The sequence below is a fragment of the Camelus dromedarius genome, chromosome 25, assembly GCF_036321535.1.
Source record: "Camelus dromedarius isolate mCamDro1 chromosome 25, mCamDro1.pat, whole genome shotgun sequence".
NCBI lineage: Eukaryota > Metazoa > Chordata > Mammalia > Artiodactyla > Camelidae > Camelus > Camelus dromedarius.
This window is the reverse complement of record NC_087460.1, coordinates 10,184,577-10,207,195: the sequence shown is the minus strand read 5'-3', so window position 1 is coordinate 10,207,195 and position 22,619 is coordinate 10,184,577. Positions and strand designations below refer to the sequence as shown.

General features: G+C 37.0%; 1 protein-coding gene across 1 annotated transcript in view; it reads left to right on the top strand.

Moving 5' to 3' along the window:
* The window catches only part of SLC15A5 (solute carrier family 15 member 5), a 65,869-nt gene extending 45,989 nt beyond the window's left edge, over window positions 1-19,880 (top strand). The window contains exons 8-9 of the mRNA XM_010988860.3: window positions 15,523-15,631; window positions 19,362-19,880. Of these exons, the coding sequence (XP_010987162.2) occupies window positions 15,523-15,631; window positions 19,362-19,509 (257 nt within the window). The 3' untranslated portion in view covers window positions 19,510-19,880. The remainder of the gene's footprint in view (window positions 1-15,522; window positions 15,632-19,361) is intronic.
* Window positions 19,881-22,619: the final 2,739 nt, after the last annotated feature.

Sequence of the window (22,619 nt, the reverse complement as noted above, 5' to 3'; positions counted from 1 at the left end):
ATTACTGTCCTTATTTTTGAAATGTAATAATTAAGACAGAAATAAGAAAATAAAAGTGCTCCAGTCAACACCACTGGCCCCTGACAGAGATCTGACCCTCTCAGCATTCTGAAACCAATGCCAATGTTGATTTTAAGATATCAGACAGCTGTGAAGAATCACCCAGTATGAGGGCTTTTTAATAATATTTGTTACTTCTGCAATCCAATCTCCTAAGATGGAGACCTGCATATAGGATATTACTGATAATATTCTAGACACAGTAAATGATGGATTAAAATTTTTTATATAATTTTGGCAGAGTTTGGTGCCAATGAAAGGAAGTTTACCAAGAACACTTTAGCAACATGGATGTGAGGGGGTGGGGCAGTCTCTAAACTTGTATCAAAAGAATACCTTTGAAATCACTGTTGATTAATTTGATTTACTTCTTTTAAGTGTTTTTTTTTCCCATTTATAATAATACTGTGTTACATCAAATCACATCCTGATAAGTTAAACTCTTACAATTGGATGTTACCTAGTCTAACATTATACCAAAAACTGGAAGATATACCAGCATATTCTAGTGCCCAGAAAAATTCTCTATTTGAGAATTATCCTGAGTCTGCCTACCTGTTTATAACTATACTCCACAGAGTAAGTCTAATTTTCTATCCACTTAGCAACTCTTCAAACATTTGAGAAATATTTGGAGAAATAATGTGGTACGACTTTAGGAGTTAAGAGCGTATATCCTGTAGTCAAACTATATGGATTCAAATCCAGGTAGTTTAGTTGTGTGTCTTCATTTGCATGCCAATAACAGCAGTAAATAATTCACCCTGTTATTAAGAGGATTAAGATATTAACATGCACAATAAGTGCTCAATAAAGATAGCTATGATTCCCCGCTATTTTACAGACAAGCCACTCCAAATATTTCATATTGCATGAGTCCCTGATTCTTCACTATAAAAGCCCCTCCATCCACTAAAACAAGTAACAATTTGTCAGTATCTTTCTTAAATCATGGTTTCCAGAACCAAACACAATACTCAAAACGGATACAACCAGGATAGATAAGTTAGGTTTAGCAACCTTCTCTCTCTCTCCCTCTCTCTCTCTCTCTCTCGTTCTCTCTCTTTCAAATACTAACAGAGATTGTAGTGACTTTTTCAGTAGTTGCATCATGTTTATGGTCAATTAAAACCTGAGGGTTTTTTAATTTTTAACGGTTGTTCTCAGTTCAGTTCCAATCATCGTATCACCATTTCTGTTTCTAATTACATCAAGGACCTTATCTCTATCCTTGATAAATGTCAACCCATCATCCTAAGTAACAGACATTTTAAAAACTTGATTCTGTCATCCAGTGAATTACTAATCTTTACTTCTTTACCAGCTTTGTGTCATCGGCAAATTTAGTAAGCAAGTTCCTAGACTTCTTCCAGCTACTGGATAAAATTGTTGAATTGGACAGGACCGAAAATAAAGCCTTGTGGGAAATTCCTAGAGACCTCACTGCAAGTTAATGACAATCAAGGGAGCCTCCTCTTTTGGGTAAAATCAGCCCCCACTTCACCTAATTATCCTCATTCTGCCCACACACTCCTCTGTCATCCCAGAATGACGTCACAGGAGACTTTGCCACATGTTTTTCTGGGAGTAGGATTCATCTGAGCCTGTGGCAGTCCCTTTAGCCATCAGAATAGCACTTACCAAGAAAGGAAATGAAGCCCATTTAGACAATTTGGTTCCAGTGACCGTAAGCTAGCTTATGGGGACTCATTAGGGCCCCTAAAAGACAGTGAGCCTTTGACTACTGCATGACTCGGGATGGTTTCAGGTAGGTCACTCTCTCTCTAAGACTGTTTCCTCTTATTCAAATAAAAAGGGGTGAGAGGAATGCACTGCACTTCACATTTCTCAGAGACAATGAGAGGATAAAATTAAATAATATATTCAAACCATTTCAATGTCAGAGATTACTTTAAATAGAAAATAAAGCCATAGCAGCCCATTTGTTTAAAAATAAGATCAGTCTATTTAATCAAACAACCAGACCAATTTTTTTGGATAGAACCAACCACACTGAAACGAACGCTATGTGAAAAGTGTCCCATCAGCCTCACAATCCATTTAGCATGTAGGATATTTTAAACCTTTAAGGATTTGTGTCAGCTGAGCATGTGTGTGTGTGTGTGTGTGAGTGCGTGTGTGAGTGTTCGCACACGACTGAAGGAGATGATCCGCTATCACAGTCTCCCCGTCTCCAAGCTACATTAGTCATTTTTAGCACCGGGATGGAGAATGGTGTGAATGCGGTAAATTCAAAAGATTTCTCGAAACTTGACTGTGCAGACAGATAACTGTTAGAGTGACATTTTCAGTACAAGTGAGAAAACTGATCCTTCTGGGATCGCTAACTCTGAGTGCTTTAAAGGAGAAGATACGAGACTAAACCCATCCTCCCACACTCATCATTTCAGGAATAGTTTATCTAAAAGTAGCAATGCTAATATAAGGGAGTGAAGTCAGTCAAACTGCTTATTTCAACTATATCCCATTAGCAACCAGATCAATTTTCTCACATGCATGAGTTCGAGCTTACCTTTTGACAAAAATACCAAAATAGAATTCAGTGAAAAGTGACATCTTAGTTACGGATGTGCAGGTGATTGAGAGATCCTAAGCCAAATGTCTCAGAGAAAAAGGATAATTAGGCTGAATCAAGAGGTCAAGGTGTACGTCTTCTTGTCCCTGTTAGTCCTTCCTCTTCAGAATTCAGGAAAAGAGCAAAGACTTTAGCTGTTTAATTCCCACCAAGATCATTTTAAATTAAAAATGTCATCTTTTAAAAATTCTCATTGAAGTATCTATGATTATTGGGACCACTGACAGCCGTGTCAGTGTGAATCACAGAGTTGTTCTCGAAATAGGAATTTGTAGTTGCAGTAAACTAGAAAGAAGAAAATAATTTGTGTATTTGAACCCATGGAAGTGAATAAAGTTATCTAGTGTGAACATTAAGAATGAGGAGAAAAAGAGCCCAGGACCTAAGCCTGAAAAGCCTCAAAGGCAGAGGTTAGACGGAGGGGAAACGGCCTGCTGGGGAAAGAAAGGACAGCGAGAGAGGTGGGGGAAATACACACACACCTATGTGTACATGTGTGTGTGCACGTGTGTGGGCGTGTGCACGTATGCACGTGTGTGTTCACTGACGATAAGAGAGAGGATGATTTCAAAGAGGAAATGGTTAATTGTGGTAAATGCTATGTGAGATCGAGTAGAGTGAAGACGGGAAAGTAGTCCTTGGTTTAGCAGCGTTATGCTCACTGATAACTTTAGCAAGAGTCATTTTTTCAGCAGTGAGAAGGGAATAAGCCAGATTGGAGTCGGGTCAAAAATACCTAGAAAGTGAGGAAATGAAGGCATCACATCTAAACAACTCTTTGGAAGAACGTGACACTGAGGAAGACTTAAGAGACAAAGTGGTGGCTGGATGAAGATGCGGGCAGATTCGCCAAATGTAGCAAAGAAACATACAAGACACCCAGTTACATTTGAATTTCCTGTAAACAATAATTATTTTTTAGAATAAGTATACCCCATGCAATATTATGGACATACTTTACATAAATTATACTTTATAAAATGATGTGTGCAATATTTAGGGCATGCTTATTCTAAAAAATGTCATGGTTGTTCTGAAATTCAAATGCAGCTGTGAGTCTTGTATTTTATCTGGGAAACTGAGCTGTGGGTTCAAGATATTTTTTTTTTTAATTTTCAGAGATACCTGAGCATATTTAACTGATAACAATATCTGATATAAATGAAGAAGTTAAAAATGCAAGAGATAAAAAAAGGGGGGTGGGGTATGTTAGCTTGTTTGAGGTCCTGAGTTCAATCTCTAGAACTTTTATAAAAAAAATAAACAAATAAAAAATGTTTTAAATGCAAGAGAAAGAAGGGAGATTGGCTTTTTATCGGAGGGTGGAAACTTATTTCCTGTCCTGAAACAGAAGAGAGAAAGGAGAGGGTGGATGTAGGTGCGAGCAGATATGTGGTTCTCCTGTTGGGAACATCCTGGAGACGGCCTTTCAAGGGTCCAAGAAAGTACACGAACCATTCATGAGAGCAAAAGGGGATCAGGATGGGAGTGAAGAGTAGGAAGACCAGGAGGATACGAACTTCACATTGCGAGAGCAAGCAAAGATGATTTAGAAGTGTTCTGATGGGTGGCAGTGTTGAAGGCCCAGATGACATGAGTGATCATGAGGCATGACACTAAGCCATCTAAAGAATGGCTTTGCCCAGTGATACTTGGGGCTCAGTGCAGGCATGAAGCTGTCTGGTAGATTTTAAAATGGTCTAAAGATCACAAGGCATAAGAAGAAAGGCACAAACTCTATTTCTGAATTTAAGTAATTTGGGGTAAATCTTATAGGCTATTTCCCTATGAATATATAAAAAATGAGAAATGCTTTCTTCTTCAATTCTGAAATTAAAAAGTCTACACCATTAGCTAACATGGAGTGGCAAATGAGAGAACAGACTGTACAAGCAAGCAGATATTGGGCAAAAATCAGTTCCTTCTATATCTATGATGTTATTTAAACTCAATATTTTACTATTTTAAATAGCTCCACTTAGAGATTGATTTATTAATTCAGTCCACAAAAAAACATTAGGTTCCTACTATGTGCAAGGACTGGCTAGACACTGAATTAATAATACCAGGGCTGATGTTTAATTAACAAGAAGAATCTTACAGAAATATTTGACACTCAAATTAATATCAGATATATTCATTTGACTAATGCTATTACAATTACAGTTCATAGCTAATGGCATTATCGGGCTATTATCACAAAGCATTACCTCTCTTCTAAAACTCATTTCCATGATAATTCTTTGAAATCATCATGAGAACACACTATCTTGATGGGTTTTTACCTCCCAATGCTCTTCAAGAGAATGAACCCCCCCCCAACCCCTTATAAGAAAGCTTGTTATCCCAAATACCACCCAGGCCAGGGCTCCTGCAGTTCAAGTGAACAATGCATAGCAATTTCTCTACAATTTTGAAAGACACGATGTCCCTTCTTGGAAAAGGCAAGCTGACTTCATTTTTATCCACAATTCCCAAGAAGTAGCAATGCAAATGTAAGTCTCGATGCAGACATTGTTATGAGAACAAAGTATTGAGCATGTGCAGATGCGGGGCCCAATCTCAGTTCCCCCATTCATTCAAGAAATATTTATTCTGCCTCCTTTACATGACTTTAGGCAAACAGTTTAGCCTCTCTGTGCCTCTGTTTCTTTGTCTGCAAATTGAAGGTGTAATAATTTGAGTAGTTATTAGATAAATATGAACAAGTGGTAGAAAAGCCAAAGTTAGAATATAGTTGTTAGGTATTATTTCCTTCAGGTATCATGAAAATTAATGTGTTTTAAAAATTAACTCAGGTAGGAGAGCTATGAATCTCAAATGAAGCATTTAAATCAGGTTACTGAAAGGAGGAAGGAAAGAAATTAACATTTATTAAGTGTCAGTTATATGCAGACCTTGTTATATGCATTTCACAAAGATATTATTTCATTAAATCTTCACAATTCTTCGGGGGTAGATCTTTGTAGCCTCATCGTGTATAAGAAGAAAATGAGCTCAGAAAGCTATAGAAGTTGCCCAAATCATATAGCCATGGTGAATTCCTGATTCCAAAGCTCTTTTCACTGAACAGGGTTTATTTCCCAGGACACAGAGGTACATCCACCCTGGAGAATGGCTGTTACATCTTTTTAATTGCATACTTCTTTGCTCCCAAGCAAAAAGCACGTAGTGAAGGGGGTAGCTGTTGCTTAAAATAAAGTCAGATATAAAACCCATCTCAGTTTTGTCTCAACCATTTTGGATGTCTGCTACATGACCAGCATTATAAACTCACTTTTTAAAAAAATCTAACAAAGTTTGAGGGAAATAATTGCTCCCTGTGCCCAACGATCATTTGAAAAATTCCAAAAGGCACGTTTTAAGATTTTCAAAGTTCCACTGCATTCAAAATAAAACAGTAGTTAGGAAAAAAGGGAACTACTGCATCTTCCTCCAAAGAGAGAGAGCCGAAATCTACCTTGAATCCAAAGCAATATGCTGTAGCACTTAAAATAAGGCCATGTAGACTTGAGGTATTGGGTAAATCTAGGATTTCAATGGAGAATACACTAAAATATCACTGAAGGGTTCAGAATTGACCAGCTGTTGTTACTTGGGGTATTATAATTTCCAAAATAAAATCTTAGGACCGTTTCATAAACAACACATAACTTCCAAGTTACCATATCAAGGCTGCTACCCAGTACTTTGACTGCTGAAGAAGAGTTGGTTGTGATGGAAAACCACCCCTCTCTGTTCTTTTATAATAAATCAGAAATGGTTTTTAGCAGCCGAATTTCTCCAAAAGTATGTTTGATGAAGTGGTTTTAAAATATTATTTTTCTGCTGTAAAGATAATATAGGATGAAGTAATTCCAAACCATAAGGGAAAGGGGAAAAGATTCTGAAAAGATGATGGCACTTATTATTTGGGTAAATTTTATTCCAAAAATTTTTAAATTTGGGTGTGTAGGTATTAAGTTTAAATAGGTATATATTTTAAACAAAGTTAGGGTCTGAATAAACCCTGCTGAATGCTCAATAAACAAATTTGCATCAAGTACCCACCTTTTTTTCTTCCTTTATGAATATTTTGAACATATTTCTGTGTCATTTGAAATTTTCTCCAAAAGAAAAAAAAAATCTCATTTTTAACAATTACTTGGTGTATTTCATTGAATGGATAGATATATATCTTCATTTAATCTGTCTTTCCCTTCTCAAGGAATGTTTTGGCTGTTTCTAATTTTCTAGTGCTATAAATATTACTAAGGTGAGCATTTTTTTAATATAATCTCTAACTACTTCAACTTATTGCCTCCTTAGAATAAGAAACTGGAAATGTGATTGCTCTTTCGATGAAGATAAATATTTTAAAGACTATTGAAAAGTAAAGCCAAATTGTTTTCTAAGAGGCTACATCAATTATGCCCCCATTGTGGAAGGACAATACTTGTTTCAATGTACTAATTTCATATTATAATATTTTGATCTTTGTCAATCTGATTAGCAAAAATTATATTCCATTGTTACTTTAACTTGTATTTTTAAGAACAGGAAATTGAAATTTTTAATGTTATGAACGTTATTACTTTTTTCATTCATGAAATGACATACATTCTTTGCCCGTTTTTCTTTTGGTCTAGTTGTGTTTTTTCTTATTGCTTTATATGTTCTTTTAACTTTAGAAATATTATCATTGTCATTTATTGCTAATATTTTCCTGGTTTTAACTAAACATTTAATTTTATAGATGAGTTAGTTTTACATGTATTTTGCTGATGTATATAGTCAAATCCATCAACATTTTTCATTGTGATTAAAGTCATTGCATTTATCTATGGTTATGGAATTTTAGTAGATTAATACTTTGAATAGAATTTTCTCATTCATGTGGAGTCTATTTTTGTGTTAAGATAACACTTATTCGATACAAATAGCCAAGTTTCACAACATAATATGATATATGTTACAAAAAGTTAAACCAAAACTATTTCACAACCATACGATAAATGAAATGAAACTGATCAGCTAGTGAAATACACTTTCATATATTCTTAGCTCTTAGTGATCTTAGGACCGTTTCAAGACTATCATTCTGTCTGTGCCTTTCAGTTGCCTCTTGAATTCAGCTTAGTATCACCATCTTTTTACAGTTTTATGATCTATATCAGGTATTACTAATCATACTTCTCATGGTCATTCTTCATTTATAAAAATATAATGAATATAAAAATCATACTTCCTATGGTTTATACTTCTAGATGAATTTTAGGATAACTTTATTAGTTTTACCCAAATCCTATTTTTATTTTAACAAAGTAAGTAAAAGTTGTTTAGCTAATTTTAGGGGAAAAAGAGCTTTCACAACATTTAGTGTTCTAAGTATATACCTTTTTAATTTATTTAATTAACGTACTTATTTAATTTAAAAATTCAATTCAGTAAGATTTTCTTTTCTTCATATATACCCTGAACATTTCTTGTTAAAGTTATAGTAGGCATTTTATGCTCTTTTCCTTTTTGCCATTATGAATGGAATCATTTTCCCTTATTACAGCTCACTGAGATAATCACTATTCCATAGGGAGGTCATTAATGTTTGTGTCTTTATCATGCATATAATTTCTTAAACTTTCCTACTAAATTTGTTGAGAATATTTTAGTCGACCCTTTTAAGTTTACAGCAAAATTCTCTCATCTTAAGATAAATGTAATTTTTACCCTTATTTCCAACAATAACTGTTATGCTTTGCATCTTTATCAGGACCCAGAACTTCCAGGGCAACGTTAGTACCAGCAGACAGTCACATTTCATCCTGCTCATGATCTTAATAGGAATTTTTCTATTTAGCATATTTGTAGATTTATAAAGATAATCTTAAAGGATATTCTTTATCAAGAAAATTTCTATTTCTTATTCTCTAAGATTTAAATAAATCAGGTTAAATTTTATTGAGTGCTCCTTAAGCAGCTCTTGAAATCACCTTTTGATTTTTCTTATGGTTCCTTTTTATAGTATACTTAATTAATATATTTTTCAATATTGAATCATCTTAACAGACACGGGATAAACAATCCTTAGTAGCATCAATACTTGATGATCTCTTGCTCTGGAAGATCCAGAGGAAAGATTCATTTCTTCCTAGGAAATTAAAAGGTACATTTAGGACCTAATGTCTCTTTTGAGGAACATTCCTTGTAATATTTCCCTGCTATTTCTTGCCGTTAAGATTTTTCATTTCTTCTTGGTTTTATTTTGGCAATTAATCTTTTCCCAGATAATCATCCCAATTCTGTAAGTTTTTTGGCCCTAACATAGTGTACTCATAACTAAACATTGTTATCTCTTCGGATTCTTTTGCTGTGTATTCTGATTGGATTTGTCACGGTTTTTGTTGTTGTTCTTGCATTTTCCTGCAATGAATCAGCTCTTAGAACTATCAACTCTAATATGCTTGAAGGTACTGATTTTTCTGCTCTCTTTATTTCCTTCCTCCTACTTTCCTTAGATTTTTTAAATTTATTTTCTAGCTTTTTGTTTTGAATAGTTAATTCATTTATTCTCATTTTTTTCTTAAAAAAGTGCAAGAAATAGCATTATTCAAATTATTTTTGCCCTATCATTTTTAACCCTACTCCAAGACATTTAGCCAACCTTAATTTGTTTCTACATAGATCATCCAAGCCACAGAAAACTATAGAAAATACCTCTTGTGTTTGTCACACACATGCGCACTTTCTGTTTTGCTAAGAAAGAGGTGTTTGGTTGTGTGATGGTTCCTTGCCCACAGAGGAGAGCCACAGCTGCCATTTATTCTCGTTTTTACTCTCAAAATGAAAGCATGCGTCATTAAATGTTTCTCTTGATAGAATTTGTATCTGTATGCCTAAATTTGTAAAGGAAATTTTCTCGTTTTCTTTATTTTCTAAATACACTGTGATTGTGGGTTTCATTTCCTCTTTGACCAACAAGTTATATTTCTAGGACATTTAGTTTGTCGTCGATGTTAACCTAAACTTCCATAAATTCTATAACTTTTCTTTGTACTAAACAATGTTGTAGTTTAATTACATTCTCACCAATCACACTATTCTTTTTTATTGAAGGGTAGCTGATTTACAATCTTGTGTTAGTTACAGGTGTACAGCAATGTACCAATCACATTATTCTAATTCTCTACATTATTTTCCTTTTTGCTTATTCTATCAAAAAAATTATCAAAGTGTGATATAAGCATTCACAAGAATTGTTTGTCTACCTGTTTTTTATCTGTGTTTACAACAGATTTTGTTATTTTATTACCTAAGGGATGTTCTTCGATCTATCTTCAATTTGAATTGTGCTTTTTATCAATATTAAAAGATCCTCAATGTCCTGTTGACATGGTTTTCCCTTTGAATTCCACTTTTCCTGTACTTAGTTTTTCTGCTATTTTGTTTTTTTTTTTTTTTGTCTTTGCCTTATGAGTTTCTATTATTATTACTACTATTATTTTAATCTTTGTCATTTTGTGTTGGGGTATTTCTGTAAGCAACAGTAATAATGTGTATTATCATCACTTTTTCCCCTTCATATGGATTTTTTTCTATTTACTCATCCTCAAGGAAGAGGTTTACTGAGAGGTCGTACTTACTGAGAATGTGTATGGCTTTCCTTACCTCTGGATACTTTCCATATTTTTGCCAAAGGCTTCTGTTACCGTGTCCCATTAAAACCCGAGTTAGGCCACAAGCAGACTGCTGAGCTGAAGTAAGAGCTTTCTTTGCACCATTTTCTGGTTCCTCAACAACCCGCATCAGACAGTGTGACTATAATTTGCAGGCTCAAACATACTTGACTCTCAGCGGTTCCTTAGAGCCCACATTCATCTGTAATGACACTTCCTAGACACAGTGTCCCTGAGTGTGTCACGGTCCCACTACTTCTTGTGAAGGGAAGTGAAACCTGTCAGGCTGAGGACTGGGCAGTGCAGCTGATCTGGCTGATAGGGAACTAGCCAGAGGGGTAGAGTTTCCTGATGGGTGGGGAACACGTGACAAAGGAAGCAGGGAAACGTGTGGTCAGGCCTTCAGGGCTCTGGGATGCTCGAGACATAAAGGCAGCACATAAAACATTAGGCCTTTCAATACAGGGCATATGATGGGGCAGGAATAAAGTATAGTTCTTTTTCATATCAGCAGCTTTGTGCTGTTTGTGGTATTACGGCCTGTGTGGGTCACCGTGTATATTTCTCAACCATGTTTCAAAGCCTTAAATTTAGTTGACAAATTTAAATGACTTCAAGAGTCTCACATGAGGTTGAATGTCAATTTCCAGGACTTAGGTGGAAATGTCACCAGGTGTTCTGGAAGTTTGGGGGAGGAAGCTATTTCAAAGACTGCTATCGAGACATCTTTTAAACAGTTGAGAAGATGTTAAGGAAAGTCATAAAAGCACTGGCCCCTTTGGAACCCACATGGGGCCGTGGGCATGCAGTTGTAAAAGTAAGAAGTGAGGGTTCTCCTGAGCAGTGTGTCCCTTTATCTCTCTGTGCCTTCACTTCACTCTTCAGTTAATAAAATACAAGAGCTGGTTTAGGTAATTCTACAGTCCTTTTATCTCTAAGATCACTGTGATGATTTAAGATAAATAGAAACATTTTATTGAGCACCTATAAAGTTTAATGCTCAAGAGTAGTTACAGGCCCACCCCAGAGACACTGCAGCTTCGTAAAGCAAATAAAGCATTAAAGTCATATTCAAGTCACATGAATTTTTTGGTTTCCCAGTGCCTCTAAAAGTTATGTTTCTACTACACTGTAGTATATTAAGTGCACAATAGTGTTATGTCTAAAAAAAAATGATATACATACCTTAATTACAAAATAATCCCGTTGGAAAAAATGGCACCAATAGACTTGCTTGACGAGGGTTGCCGCAAACCTCCAGCTTGTAAAAAACGGAGTCTCTGAGAAGAGCAATGAAACGAAGTATGCATGCACCTGTCTGCATGTCTCCCTTACTAACCTCTGAGCTCCTCTTCTTAAACACCTTGGGAGGCCCATTTCCTGGTATCTGAAAATTTCTTAACAAACGACTTCAAAATGAACAAATAAATCTAGCTGAGCAAGAGATATCTGCGGGAACTCCAAACAGTGCCAGGTACTTTGTGAGAGTTCTGTTACCTCAGTAGCCCAACACTCGTTACTCGCTAGCAGGTGACTGTTGAAGTGCGTAACTAGGGCTCACTGTCAGCATTAAATAGCACTTCGTCATCCCCCAGACTCTTCATGTGGTTATTTTTTTCTCAGGTTGTTCACCTTCCTGTCTACCTGAGCTAAGATCTAGAGAAGTCGAGTTAGCCCCGTTCCAGATCTAAGGTCTTCACTTTGTCTCCTTTTGCAAGGATGCTCCTGATTTTGATCAGCGACTAGAAATGTCAGATGAAAAATGGCACAAATGTGAATTATGACAATAAAAGTTTATAAGCTACTAAAATAAAGTTATAGTACCTAAGAGCTGAGCCAACTGACAATGTTAAATGGAACATTTTACAACCAGTCCTGGGATAATGATAAAAAAATATATATATTTATATATGGCACACAGAACACAAAGAAATATCTGACAGGAAATGGTCCAGAATCAAACCTGGGCTATATGATTTTGCATGAGCACCTCTAAAGCGGGGAGGGAGAGGCGATAATGTAATGCTTATGGAGTGAGCCCTCTGTGTCCAACCCTTGATATCTATTATCTCTTTCATTTCCCATAACAGCTCAGGGAGAGAGGTACTGCTGTCATTTTAGAGAAGAGAAAACCAAGGTGGATGTGGTCCAGTTAGGCAAATGCCCAAAAACAAAACTATGAAATAATAGAAACTTCAGAAGTCTTTCTGGTTCCAAAGTCCACGCTATCAAGTCAGACCCAATGCTATCTCTTTACACGGACACAGAATCTGTCTCTTTATATAAAGCCAATTTACGTTCCATGAAGAATCTCTCTGTCTGACTTGATGCAAATGTTTGTTCCATGCTATCAATTCAGATGATGCTTCTCTTTAACGGGAAGCTCACCATGTAAATTAGCTCGCCAGCCAATGTTAAAAGTATAGTGGAATAAGACAAAAATACGAGGCTAGAATGAAGATCAGCATTAGGAAGAGAACTGAACACTAAAAAATGACATTTACGAAAGAACATTGGAGCACTGTCAGGACTTTGATGAGGTCGTATGGAACTCTTTCATTCTATTTATTTATTTTTTTAATAATACCACTCAGAAAATATCTTGGGTTACTCATAAATTTCCATTGCCTTTATGTAACTCTTCTTTTTAAAAAAATTTTTTTTTAAATTATTTCCTTATTTTAATGGAGGTACTGAGGACTGAACCCAGGACCTCATGCTTGCTAAACACGCACTCTACCGCTGACCTATTACGCTTCCTCCTCTAACTGTTCTGGTATGACATCCTCTGGTCACCCCACGTGCACATTATGCCAAGTTACAGTGCTTCTCTGTTGTGCCCAGCCCAGCCTCCCCAGTGACAGAAACACAAGCACACGCCCGGGGATCTAATGCCGTCTCTGGATTGGCTGGTATTTGCTGTAATTGCACAATTTCTAAGAAATATTATGTTTTACCTTTAAAGATCTTACAAAATGTATCTTCTTCTCCCTCATCTGACTTTGTTATAGAATAAAGAGAGTCTTTTCAATTACTTGTTATGGACCAAAATTCATGCTCCAAGAAGAATTAATGTCATGTTAATTCTGAGGCTTTGCAAACGCTGTGCAAACTGCTCTTACTCTAGACAGAGAAACACGGTGATAAAATGGTATAATCATATGATATGCAAAGTGCTGATGTGAAATGAAAAGGACAGAAATATGATTGGGATATTAACTCAAGAGAAATAAGGAAGTAAGACTATTTGAATAGGCTTAGCAGGATGGTTTAGTTATTCCTGAAAATAAGTATGATGTCATCTCACCTTACCTTGACCTCCAGCTCAGCTTCCCCACTCAAGCATAATCAAATGTTTAGCTTCTGTATACATGTGCACACATGCACAGGTGCACGCGCGCACACACACACACACACACACAGAGGGTTACCCAATACCCAACAGACAGACGTAGAGGGAAACATTCAGTGAAACTTCTCTGAAGTATCAGATAAAGGCAGCATGTCAAGATGGCAATAAAACCATACATTTCTATGGTAATGGAACACAAATTAGTAAAATGGGGAAGCAGAACTTACAAAACAGCTTTAAACTCAATCCCAGATTTCACTATGGGTCCTAGACTCCAACGGACACAAGCTAATTTTCATGGTTGATCCATGGTAATAGTCATCGGGAAGTTAAACGACAGAAGAGAAACTGCTTTAGATGCGAAATGGCACCATTATTCACAGCTGTCATGCTTCTGCACTTGCTGACTGTCAACCTTGAACAGAGCATTTAATCCAAACCCCATTTAAAGGTATACACTGTCAAGGGAGAGGCCAAGAACCATATTCTGGTTCAGGAAGCAACCCATAACCCATGTGCCAAAGATGACACCGAAGATCAAGTCTATTGGAACATAGACGGATGACTTACAACCCAATGTAGGAGAGGCTCCTGCAGAAAAGCAAGGAAATGCCAAAAGCCTTGGCATCTGACTGTTCAAAGATGCTCAATTCCTGCTCTCATTATGCATACTATTTTGGGGGGAAATATTCTGCCCATTCAGAACTGCAATTGAATTTATGCTGTCTCGGTCAGGACAGATTTTGCCTTTTAAACAATCTTTTAAACTTCCGTAATGCTATGTATCTGTGATATATTTGTTAATACTAAGATCCTGTTGCTGTTTTAAAAGCATTGCATAAAAATAAGTACTGAATGTAAAATATATGTAATACATGGTATTTCATATAATGTATTCAATATTATCTAAAAACCCACTGAAGAAAAATGGAGTGTACTTATAGAGATAGAGATGCTGTAGATACAGAAATCTATCTATCTATGTTTTTTTTTTCTTAATGGAAGGAGAGAGTTCTAGTAAGGATTCAAAGCCAAAGTCACAACATAGGAGTGAAGTGAAAGCTTACCTTGAACCTGAATTAATTTCATATACTCAGTCTGACATTAAAAGGAAGTAAAGAGTCTTTATTTAGGGGTATTAAGTTGAAGGAATTACTCATCAGGTTAAATGAAAATCTTTATGCAGACTGGGACACTGTGCTGTACACCAGAAATTGACACATTGTAACTGACTGTATTTCAGTTTAAAAAAATTAATAATTAAAAAATAATGAATTGTACACTTAAAGAAAAAAAAGAAAATCTTATGCAACCAGATGTTACAAAGATCAGGGTTAGTGATATTATAACACGCTAACACTGGTTTTGTATCTGATCTAAGTTATCAAAATAAAGTAACATTTGGCATCACCATATATTATCTGACTAACCTTACAATTAGCATATGCAGATATCTGGTACTGGCAAATATTTTTTATACATTCAATGTATATTTATCGAACGATCCCTATGTGCCAAGCACTGTTCTAGATATTAGACATATAAGAATGAATAAGACAAGCATGGCTCCTGCAAATTAACAGCATAATCAGGCTTCCTTTCATAACCCAGTTTTTCTAACACCTATATTGTGTTATGCAAATCAAGGTTTTTTTTGACCTTCAAAATATTTGGCGTGATTTGCTTATTATTTTACTGTTAATTATGGAATTAAATGAATTTTAACTATGAGTTTCAGATGTGCTTTTTTGCTTTGTAGATATTATTCAAGCAAATAAAGCTCTAAGAATTGTGCAATGATAAAATATTCACAGAAACTTACAACTCTGCAGTTGAATAACAATTACATTTGTTCCAAACAGGCAATTGGTTTCCAAACACATTAAACAAAGGCAATTTAGAAAGCTTCTTCTTCTTCTTGGCATCATTAACGTTGTTGAACGTCCTGGGATTCTGGAGTGTTTCACAAAGGTAAGTAAGTGTGTGGTAAGATGAACAATTTCGGAGTCCATGAAATATTGATCTGGGAGCCATCACTGAGCCAACAGGAATCCTGTATTCCATGACTGGACAAATTAGCATATTAGAAAAATTTAACAGATATTCAGAGCAAGAAATTTCAGTTTAGACTTCACTTTTTCCATCACTCCTTATAATAAAATAGTGCTTTGCTCAATTCTGAGACAAGATTTTTTTCCTCTACCATATAGGGCCACTTTAGAATTAGAAATAACCATATTGATAATAAGAATGAATGTCATTATTATTAAAAGCAAATATCATTAAACAAATAGCTAGAAATCTAATGATGCTTAAGATTTGGATTCCATTCAGGACTGTAAATCAGCAATGACCATTTCAAGGTCAATAACAAATCGTGCAAAATCATTTAGCCAGTCACCTGAGACCATTCAGTGTCTTAATAGGTATCATCTCCCATCCATCCATCACCAGCCCATGTCTCCTTCTTACTGAGGTCTTCTTGGACGGCTGAGAGCTTTCTGAGCAAATTGTTTAACCTCTCTGAGCCTCTGTTTTCACACATGTGAAATAAAGACGATAATTCCAACCTTTAGTGGGTTTTAGGGAGATGAATGTTGATAAAGGACCAAGCACAATGTCTGCCACATAGCAGGAACTAAGAGATCTTTATTTTCCTCACTTCCTTCCGTTCATATGCTGTTTAGTCATTTAGTATCTCCTCCATTGCCACTTATCCCTTGCTTGAATCATCCTTTTATGCATCTAATAAATCTCTTTTGGAACATCAGTCAGGCAATGTAGTAAGTCAGAGGGACACAGAGTCCAGTATCAGTAAATGTTTAGTGCCACATCGGCCCCTGCTCTCATGGGGCTAACAGTCCAGGAGAAGAGAGGCACTTAAACCCCATGCAAGACAGAATTAATGACAGAATCATGAGTCTTCATGGCTCCCTGAATTTTAACATTTCTTACCTTCCAAAGTATACATTATCAAAGTGACCCTCCATGATGCATAATTTCCCTAAGATGCCCATCTCATTCTTAGATGGAAAACCAAATCAGAAAATGAGATTGTTGCAGGAGGATTCGATAGGAACGTCCTCGGTAGCAAAACAGAGATGGTAGCGACAACTGAAATTAAAGGCCAGGCCTGTCTCCCCTCTGTCCATTGCCTCCAAACATTCCTCAATTTCACTCCTTCCCCCACTGTAAGATCTGATCCTGTCTTTCACGAAGTGGTTTAAAAGGCAGTCTCGAGGGGCAGCCCAGAGGAATCCAGTTCCCTGACTTAGCTGCACAAACTTCAGCAAGCTGTTTAACTTTGCCAAGCCTCAGTTTCTTTTTCCTCATAAGAAAGAAACAATAAGAATAGTTACTGTGCCATAAGTTGTTGTGAGGATGAGTAAATGCTCAAACATGTGAGCAAGACTAATAATAATGGCCTCAGATTTTGCCTTACACTCCTTCTTCCTCCTTTGCATTCTTCCCCTAGACTCATGCTGAGACACGGCCAAGATGACCATGATTGTGGGCTGAATCCAGGTAGAACTAGCACTGGAACCAGAATATCTTAGCTCCAGGACTTATTTATCCACTTGTCCAATCATTCAGCCAACAGGCTAAGCATTGTTCCAGGCACTTGAAAAAAAATAGATTTAAAGAAAGCGAAGTCTTTACAGTCTACATGGAGCTAGCATACAGCACTCAGAATTTTTAAGTGTGATTCCTTTTCGGCGATCCTTCCCATTGGGATTGGACAGGACAAGCCAGAAGAGTTAGGCAAGAAACTGTGTGAAACTCCAGGCAGTAAGATCAGGGTCACTGCAGAGAGAAGTGCGTGATTCCCGTTTATTTCTATACGGATTGTTTTCATCAAACACTAACGAGCAATAAGGATGCTAAGAAACAGAAGAAAACACAGACGTCCCAGGGACAGTATGATCGAAACATTATTTATGAGTCAGATAGTGTTTGATCTCAATACACTTCCAATCACAATCCAATTTTTACCAAATTCAAAGGTGTATCTGTTCAGAGCCAGATAATAGTGACAAATCGATCAAGAATAGAACAGTCCCAAGTTATTCTTGTCCCCAGGATTGAGCCCAGTGGATTAATGATGACACAGCATCCTTACTAATGTACAGGTGGAATTAGATCTGTTAGCACCTGAGGGCACCCCACCATCAAGCCTGTACAATCCTATCCAATGTGATACAATTCTGGTACAAGTCCTAGAACCAGAGCTTGTCAGGGTCAGTGGGGTATCACTCAACTGAGTATAGTTAGGAATATTCCACAAATGTCAGGCCAGACATACCGTCCCTTTCTATTAAAAAACCAAAAACCAGTGCCCTGTCTCTGTCTATTTTAAAGTCCTCCTCAATCAAATCGAAACTGGGCCAATTGCAGAATGACACACAGGAGGCTCTCCAGGATAGGAGTGCAGGTGGGTGGAATGTCTTTCCTTGCTGAAAACTATTACACAAAAATCTCTGTAGTGGCTAATATAAATGTATATCCCACATTGGATGCTAAAATAAAAGGATATTACAGATGTTTATGGGGGAGGAGAGCAGAAAGCTATTTGCTATCATAACTTGACACCACTGTCCCTCCAACATCGTAAAACACCTTATAAGGTTGATATCATTACCCGTATTTTGTTAATGAGACCAGTAATCTTCTGCACAGAACCTGTAACAATTATTGAAAGAGACATAAATCAGAGAAAAATGACCAGTTATTCAAGTGTATCCTTTACTTACAGTTATTTTTAACAAGACATTGAGAAGGAAGAGAAGGTAAAATTACCATTAGAAACCTTCACAAATCAAAGAAAAAAAAATCTCTGATCTCAGAGACTTTGATAAAGTTGACTGTACGGCCCATATTCATTTGTTCATTCAACCAATATGTATGGGGCATCTGCAGGGACCAGGCACTAGCCAAGGCACTAGGAATCCAGCCGTGAATAAAGCGGTCTGAAATTCCTCTTGGGGCGTCTTCAAAAACGTGTAAGAAATAATCTGCCTTTAGATGCAGCACGCCCTAGAGGGAAAAGGCCCAGATTCAGAATAAGAGTTCTGTTTTCACACCCAGGTTCTGCCAACTCATACGGACCCTAAGCAAGTTATTTAACCTCTTAGAACTTCAGTTTTTCTGTTTGTGAAATGGGGATGATTCCACCCTTCCAGAGTTGCAGTGAGAATTTGGTAAGTTAGGCTGAGTGCCCTCACATGGTGTCTGCAGCTTGGAAGACGGGAAAACCAGGTTTGTCTTAGGTCAGGGGTAGAGGGCACACATTATAGAACTATATTCATGGATTTCTTCTTCGACAGTGGTGTTTTCCATACAGTTTCAGCACCAAATTTACAAATTCCCAGTGCATCTGATAAATCTTTTGAGTCCTGGCCGCCATGGAATCTGTAACGTGGTCAAGTCCAGACTTTCCAGTTCCTGTCACTGTCAGACTCACCGCAGGCTGTAAAAGAGCGCCACCTAAAGGTCCTTATGAGACACCTTAATACGTCCTAAAACTCCTTTGGTTGTTTTATAAAGACTGCCCTGCTGAGCAGCGCTCTTAAATAATCATCACGGTTGTGCCAGTATCTATGGGGCTGTAATAAAAAGTAGACAAGCAGGGGGGGAAAGCAAATGATTTATCAAGTCATCTACATCTGGTCCTAAAAAAAAGCTTTCTTTCTTTCTTTTTTAGATATTGTAATCTAAATCATTTTAACGCCCAGAACATCAGTGGAAGTAATCTTGAAGAAACACTTCCCCTCCATGAAAAGTCTCTGAAATTTTATGGCAGTACACAGGAATTTTCTTCAAGTATTGATCTTTGGGAAACAGCCCTATGAAACTCCATTTGACTCAACCTGTCTTACGAGCAAAGTATGCACTATTTTCTTCAGTTGGACACTATGCATTTTAGTTTAAGAGTTAATATGTGTGGGAGTGGCCTGATGGGCATTATCTGTGCCCTTTACTTGCAAAGACTAATTATGTCTCCTCTAGTAAACTATTATGCTTTCGCATATGTTATGCATCTGAATTAATAAAGTAATTTCAAAATCTAAGTGATCCCTCTGTGACAACAAAAATTAACGTTTCCTATACATCACAATATTTTATAACTTTTTACAATGGTTCAGCCATTAAAAGCAACGTATAAATGAACATAAATACAAAACAGAAACAGACTCATAGACATAGAATACAAACTTGTCTTTGCCAAGGGGGCGGGGGGTGGGAAGGGACAGACTGGGATTTCAAAATTTGTAGATACTGATAGGCATATGCAGAATAGATAAACAAGATTATACTGTATAGCACAGGGAAATATATATTCAAGATCTTGTGGTAGCTCACAGCAAAAAAAAATATGTGACAATGAATATATGTATGTTCACATATAACTGAAAAATTGTGCTCTCCACTAGAATTTGACACAACATTGTAAAATGACTCTAACTCAATAAAAAATGTTAAAAAAAAAAACAGAAGCAACATATGTGACAGTCCTTAGTTTTAATGTGTCCTTACAATCAAAATAACAGTATGCTAATATTCTTTCTTTCAATACATTTAGTGAGCACCTATTCCATGGCAGGCGCGGTGATCACGTACTGTCCAGGTCAGAGTAAATAATAAACCTGCACACAATTTTACTATATTTCATCTTGATGTTACACTATCAAGTTGAGAACTGAGGAAATGTTCTCTGAATTAAAAAGCAACTAAAATAGCGGTCCTTAACAAAAAGAGGTTATTCACATACTGAAGAAATTGTAAAATAAATGTAACTGGTGGAATTATTGAGACTGAAGGGAAGAAGAAAGTTAAGGAAAGTTGAATGAGGGTCGGAGGGCAAGCGATCAAATCCCACAGAGACGCTTAAAGAGATTCCCTGCCCAAATGACCTCTTTTGGTCTCCAGTGCCACCAGTTCAGACACGTTCAGAAAACTGTCTTCCAAAAGAGATTTTTCCTATAGAAGCAAAGAAATGTGGAAACTTTTTTTTTAAGTTAAATGCAACTAATGTCCCATAACTTTGCAGCAGGGCTTATCAAAGTTTTATTGAGGACCACTGCCTCTGTTGAATCTTTCTGGCCCCTATCACAGGCTGCTTTAACCCAAACCTTCTTCCAGGAATCAGCCGTTCTAATAAACACACCCAAATCCATCTTATGCTCCCTAAAATTTGAGCACCACTGCTTTCCAGGACAGTGCAAGCTGGATAGGAGAGGTGGGTGTATCAGATGATTCTGCAATTAAGGCCCTCCCTTGTGTATATCTAAAATATTTTAGATCTGTAGGATAAAAAGACTTACACATTTTGATTACGTGTGATACGCATTTTTAATTGCAAAAGAGCAGCTGTAAAAGCACCAGGTGTTTCTCTTACTCAAGCTATTTTTTTGTTTATTTGTTATTTCTGAGGACAAGTGAAGGCTAGCTCTTTACAGACAAAAATCCTTGCCCTGTAACTTTTCCGAATCCTTCTGTTTTTTAAGCATTTGTTCTCTGATGAAACAGTGAGTTCTCTGGTGAGCGCTGATCTGCCTTAGAAGCTTTCTTTGCTGCAAAAGGTTAAACGCCAAGTCTGCAATTTGGGTTTAAGATCAAGAAACTTTAAACCTCTTATCTCAGTACAAGTGAGAAGTTCTAACAGTCTCTCTCCCCGTTAGAAAAAAGGTCTGGCTTTTGTTGTCTTTTCCCCCAAATTTGCCTTCCTCTCCTTAATTTCTACATCAGGGGAGAAAAAAAAAGGTGCTCATTTTGCTTTCACTCGTCCTTAGAGATGATAAGACATCTACAGATTTATAAAGTTTGACCCAAAGCAAACACCAAAAGAGATGAGAATTCTCACACTGGGGCTGACACTCCTGATGAGCTAAATTGCGGTAACTACACATGCTTCCGTTTGAAACAGGACGTACTCACACAGCAGTTTCTCGTCTAGTGCTTAGCAACATTATCATCGAGCACCTGGAATAGTTTAGGCATTAAGTGTAATTGGTTTTGCTTTACATAAATCTGTAGCTTTGTAAATAAGCGGAGCATTTCAGCTTCTATAGAACACCAATTAACTTGAAGGGATGTGCTGTTTGCAGAAGCCCGCTGGGCTCTGCTCTGTATTTGCCCAGTAATGTGCTCAGTGGCGGGCAGCGTTCTGTGTCCCTGCAGTGTTCCATTGACTCCCAGTCACTTGGTGCCAAGGGTCTGTACCCAGCCACTCAGCTGCTCCATTTTTCAGCTGTAAAAGATTGGGAAAGTGAAGTCTTCCCTAAGAAGAACCTTCTGTTCTCTCTTTCTGTCCACGATTGAGACTCGAAAGGCAAGGTATTTGAAAAATGCTTTCTGTCACCTGCAGAGCGCAGATCTGACCCCAGTGGATTCTGTCCACAACTGATGGACACATCTCTTTCCTCTTTTTTTTTTTTTATCTTGTAACACTTTAATCCAATGCAGCCCAAAGTCACTACATTGAGCCTGTATACACAATTAAGGAAACCATATTTTTATTATTACATGACTTTGCGAGTGACAGAGCTTCCATCCGAGTGACTTCTGGTTTTTTTTTAATAGCACTCAGAAATCTGCTCCTGGAAGGTGGTACATTTTTTCAAGCTCCTTGGATATTTCCCCCTTGGTATCTCTTTACTCAGCTTAATCCCTTATCTCTCATATCCCCTTCAGGGAATCTTGATTTATAGCGTTCATCCCACCCTGGCCAACCTCTAATACTCTTGGTTTCTGAAAGTGTTTTATCGACTATCAGAGGAATAGTAGCAATAAAAAACAGCTCATGATTCCAAAAAGTTTCCTATTACTAGTGTGTGGTTTACAAATTGAAGGAGGGAAAATTTAACCCCTTCTGAAAACTGTTGGGACCCTTTGTTTCAGGAGAAAAGCGCTTCGGCATTGGGAGCCTGACTCAGTCCCTATCCCAGCACCTCTGCAGGAG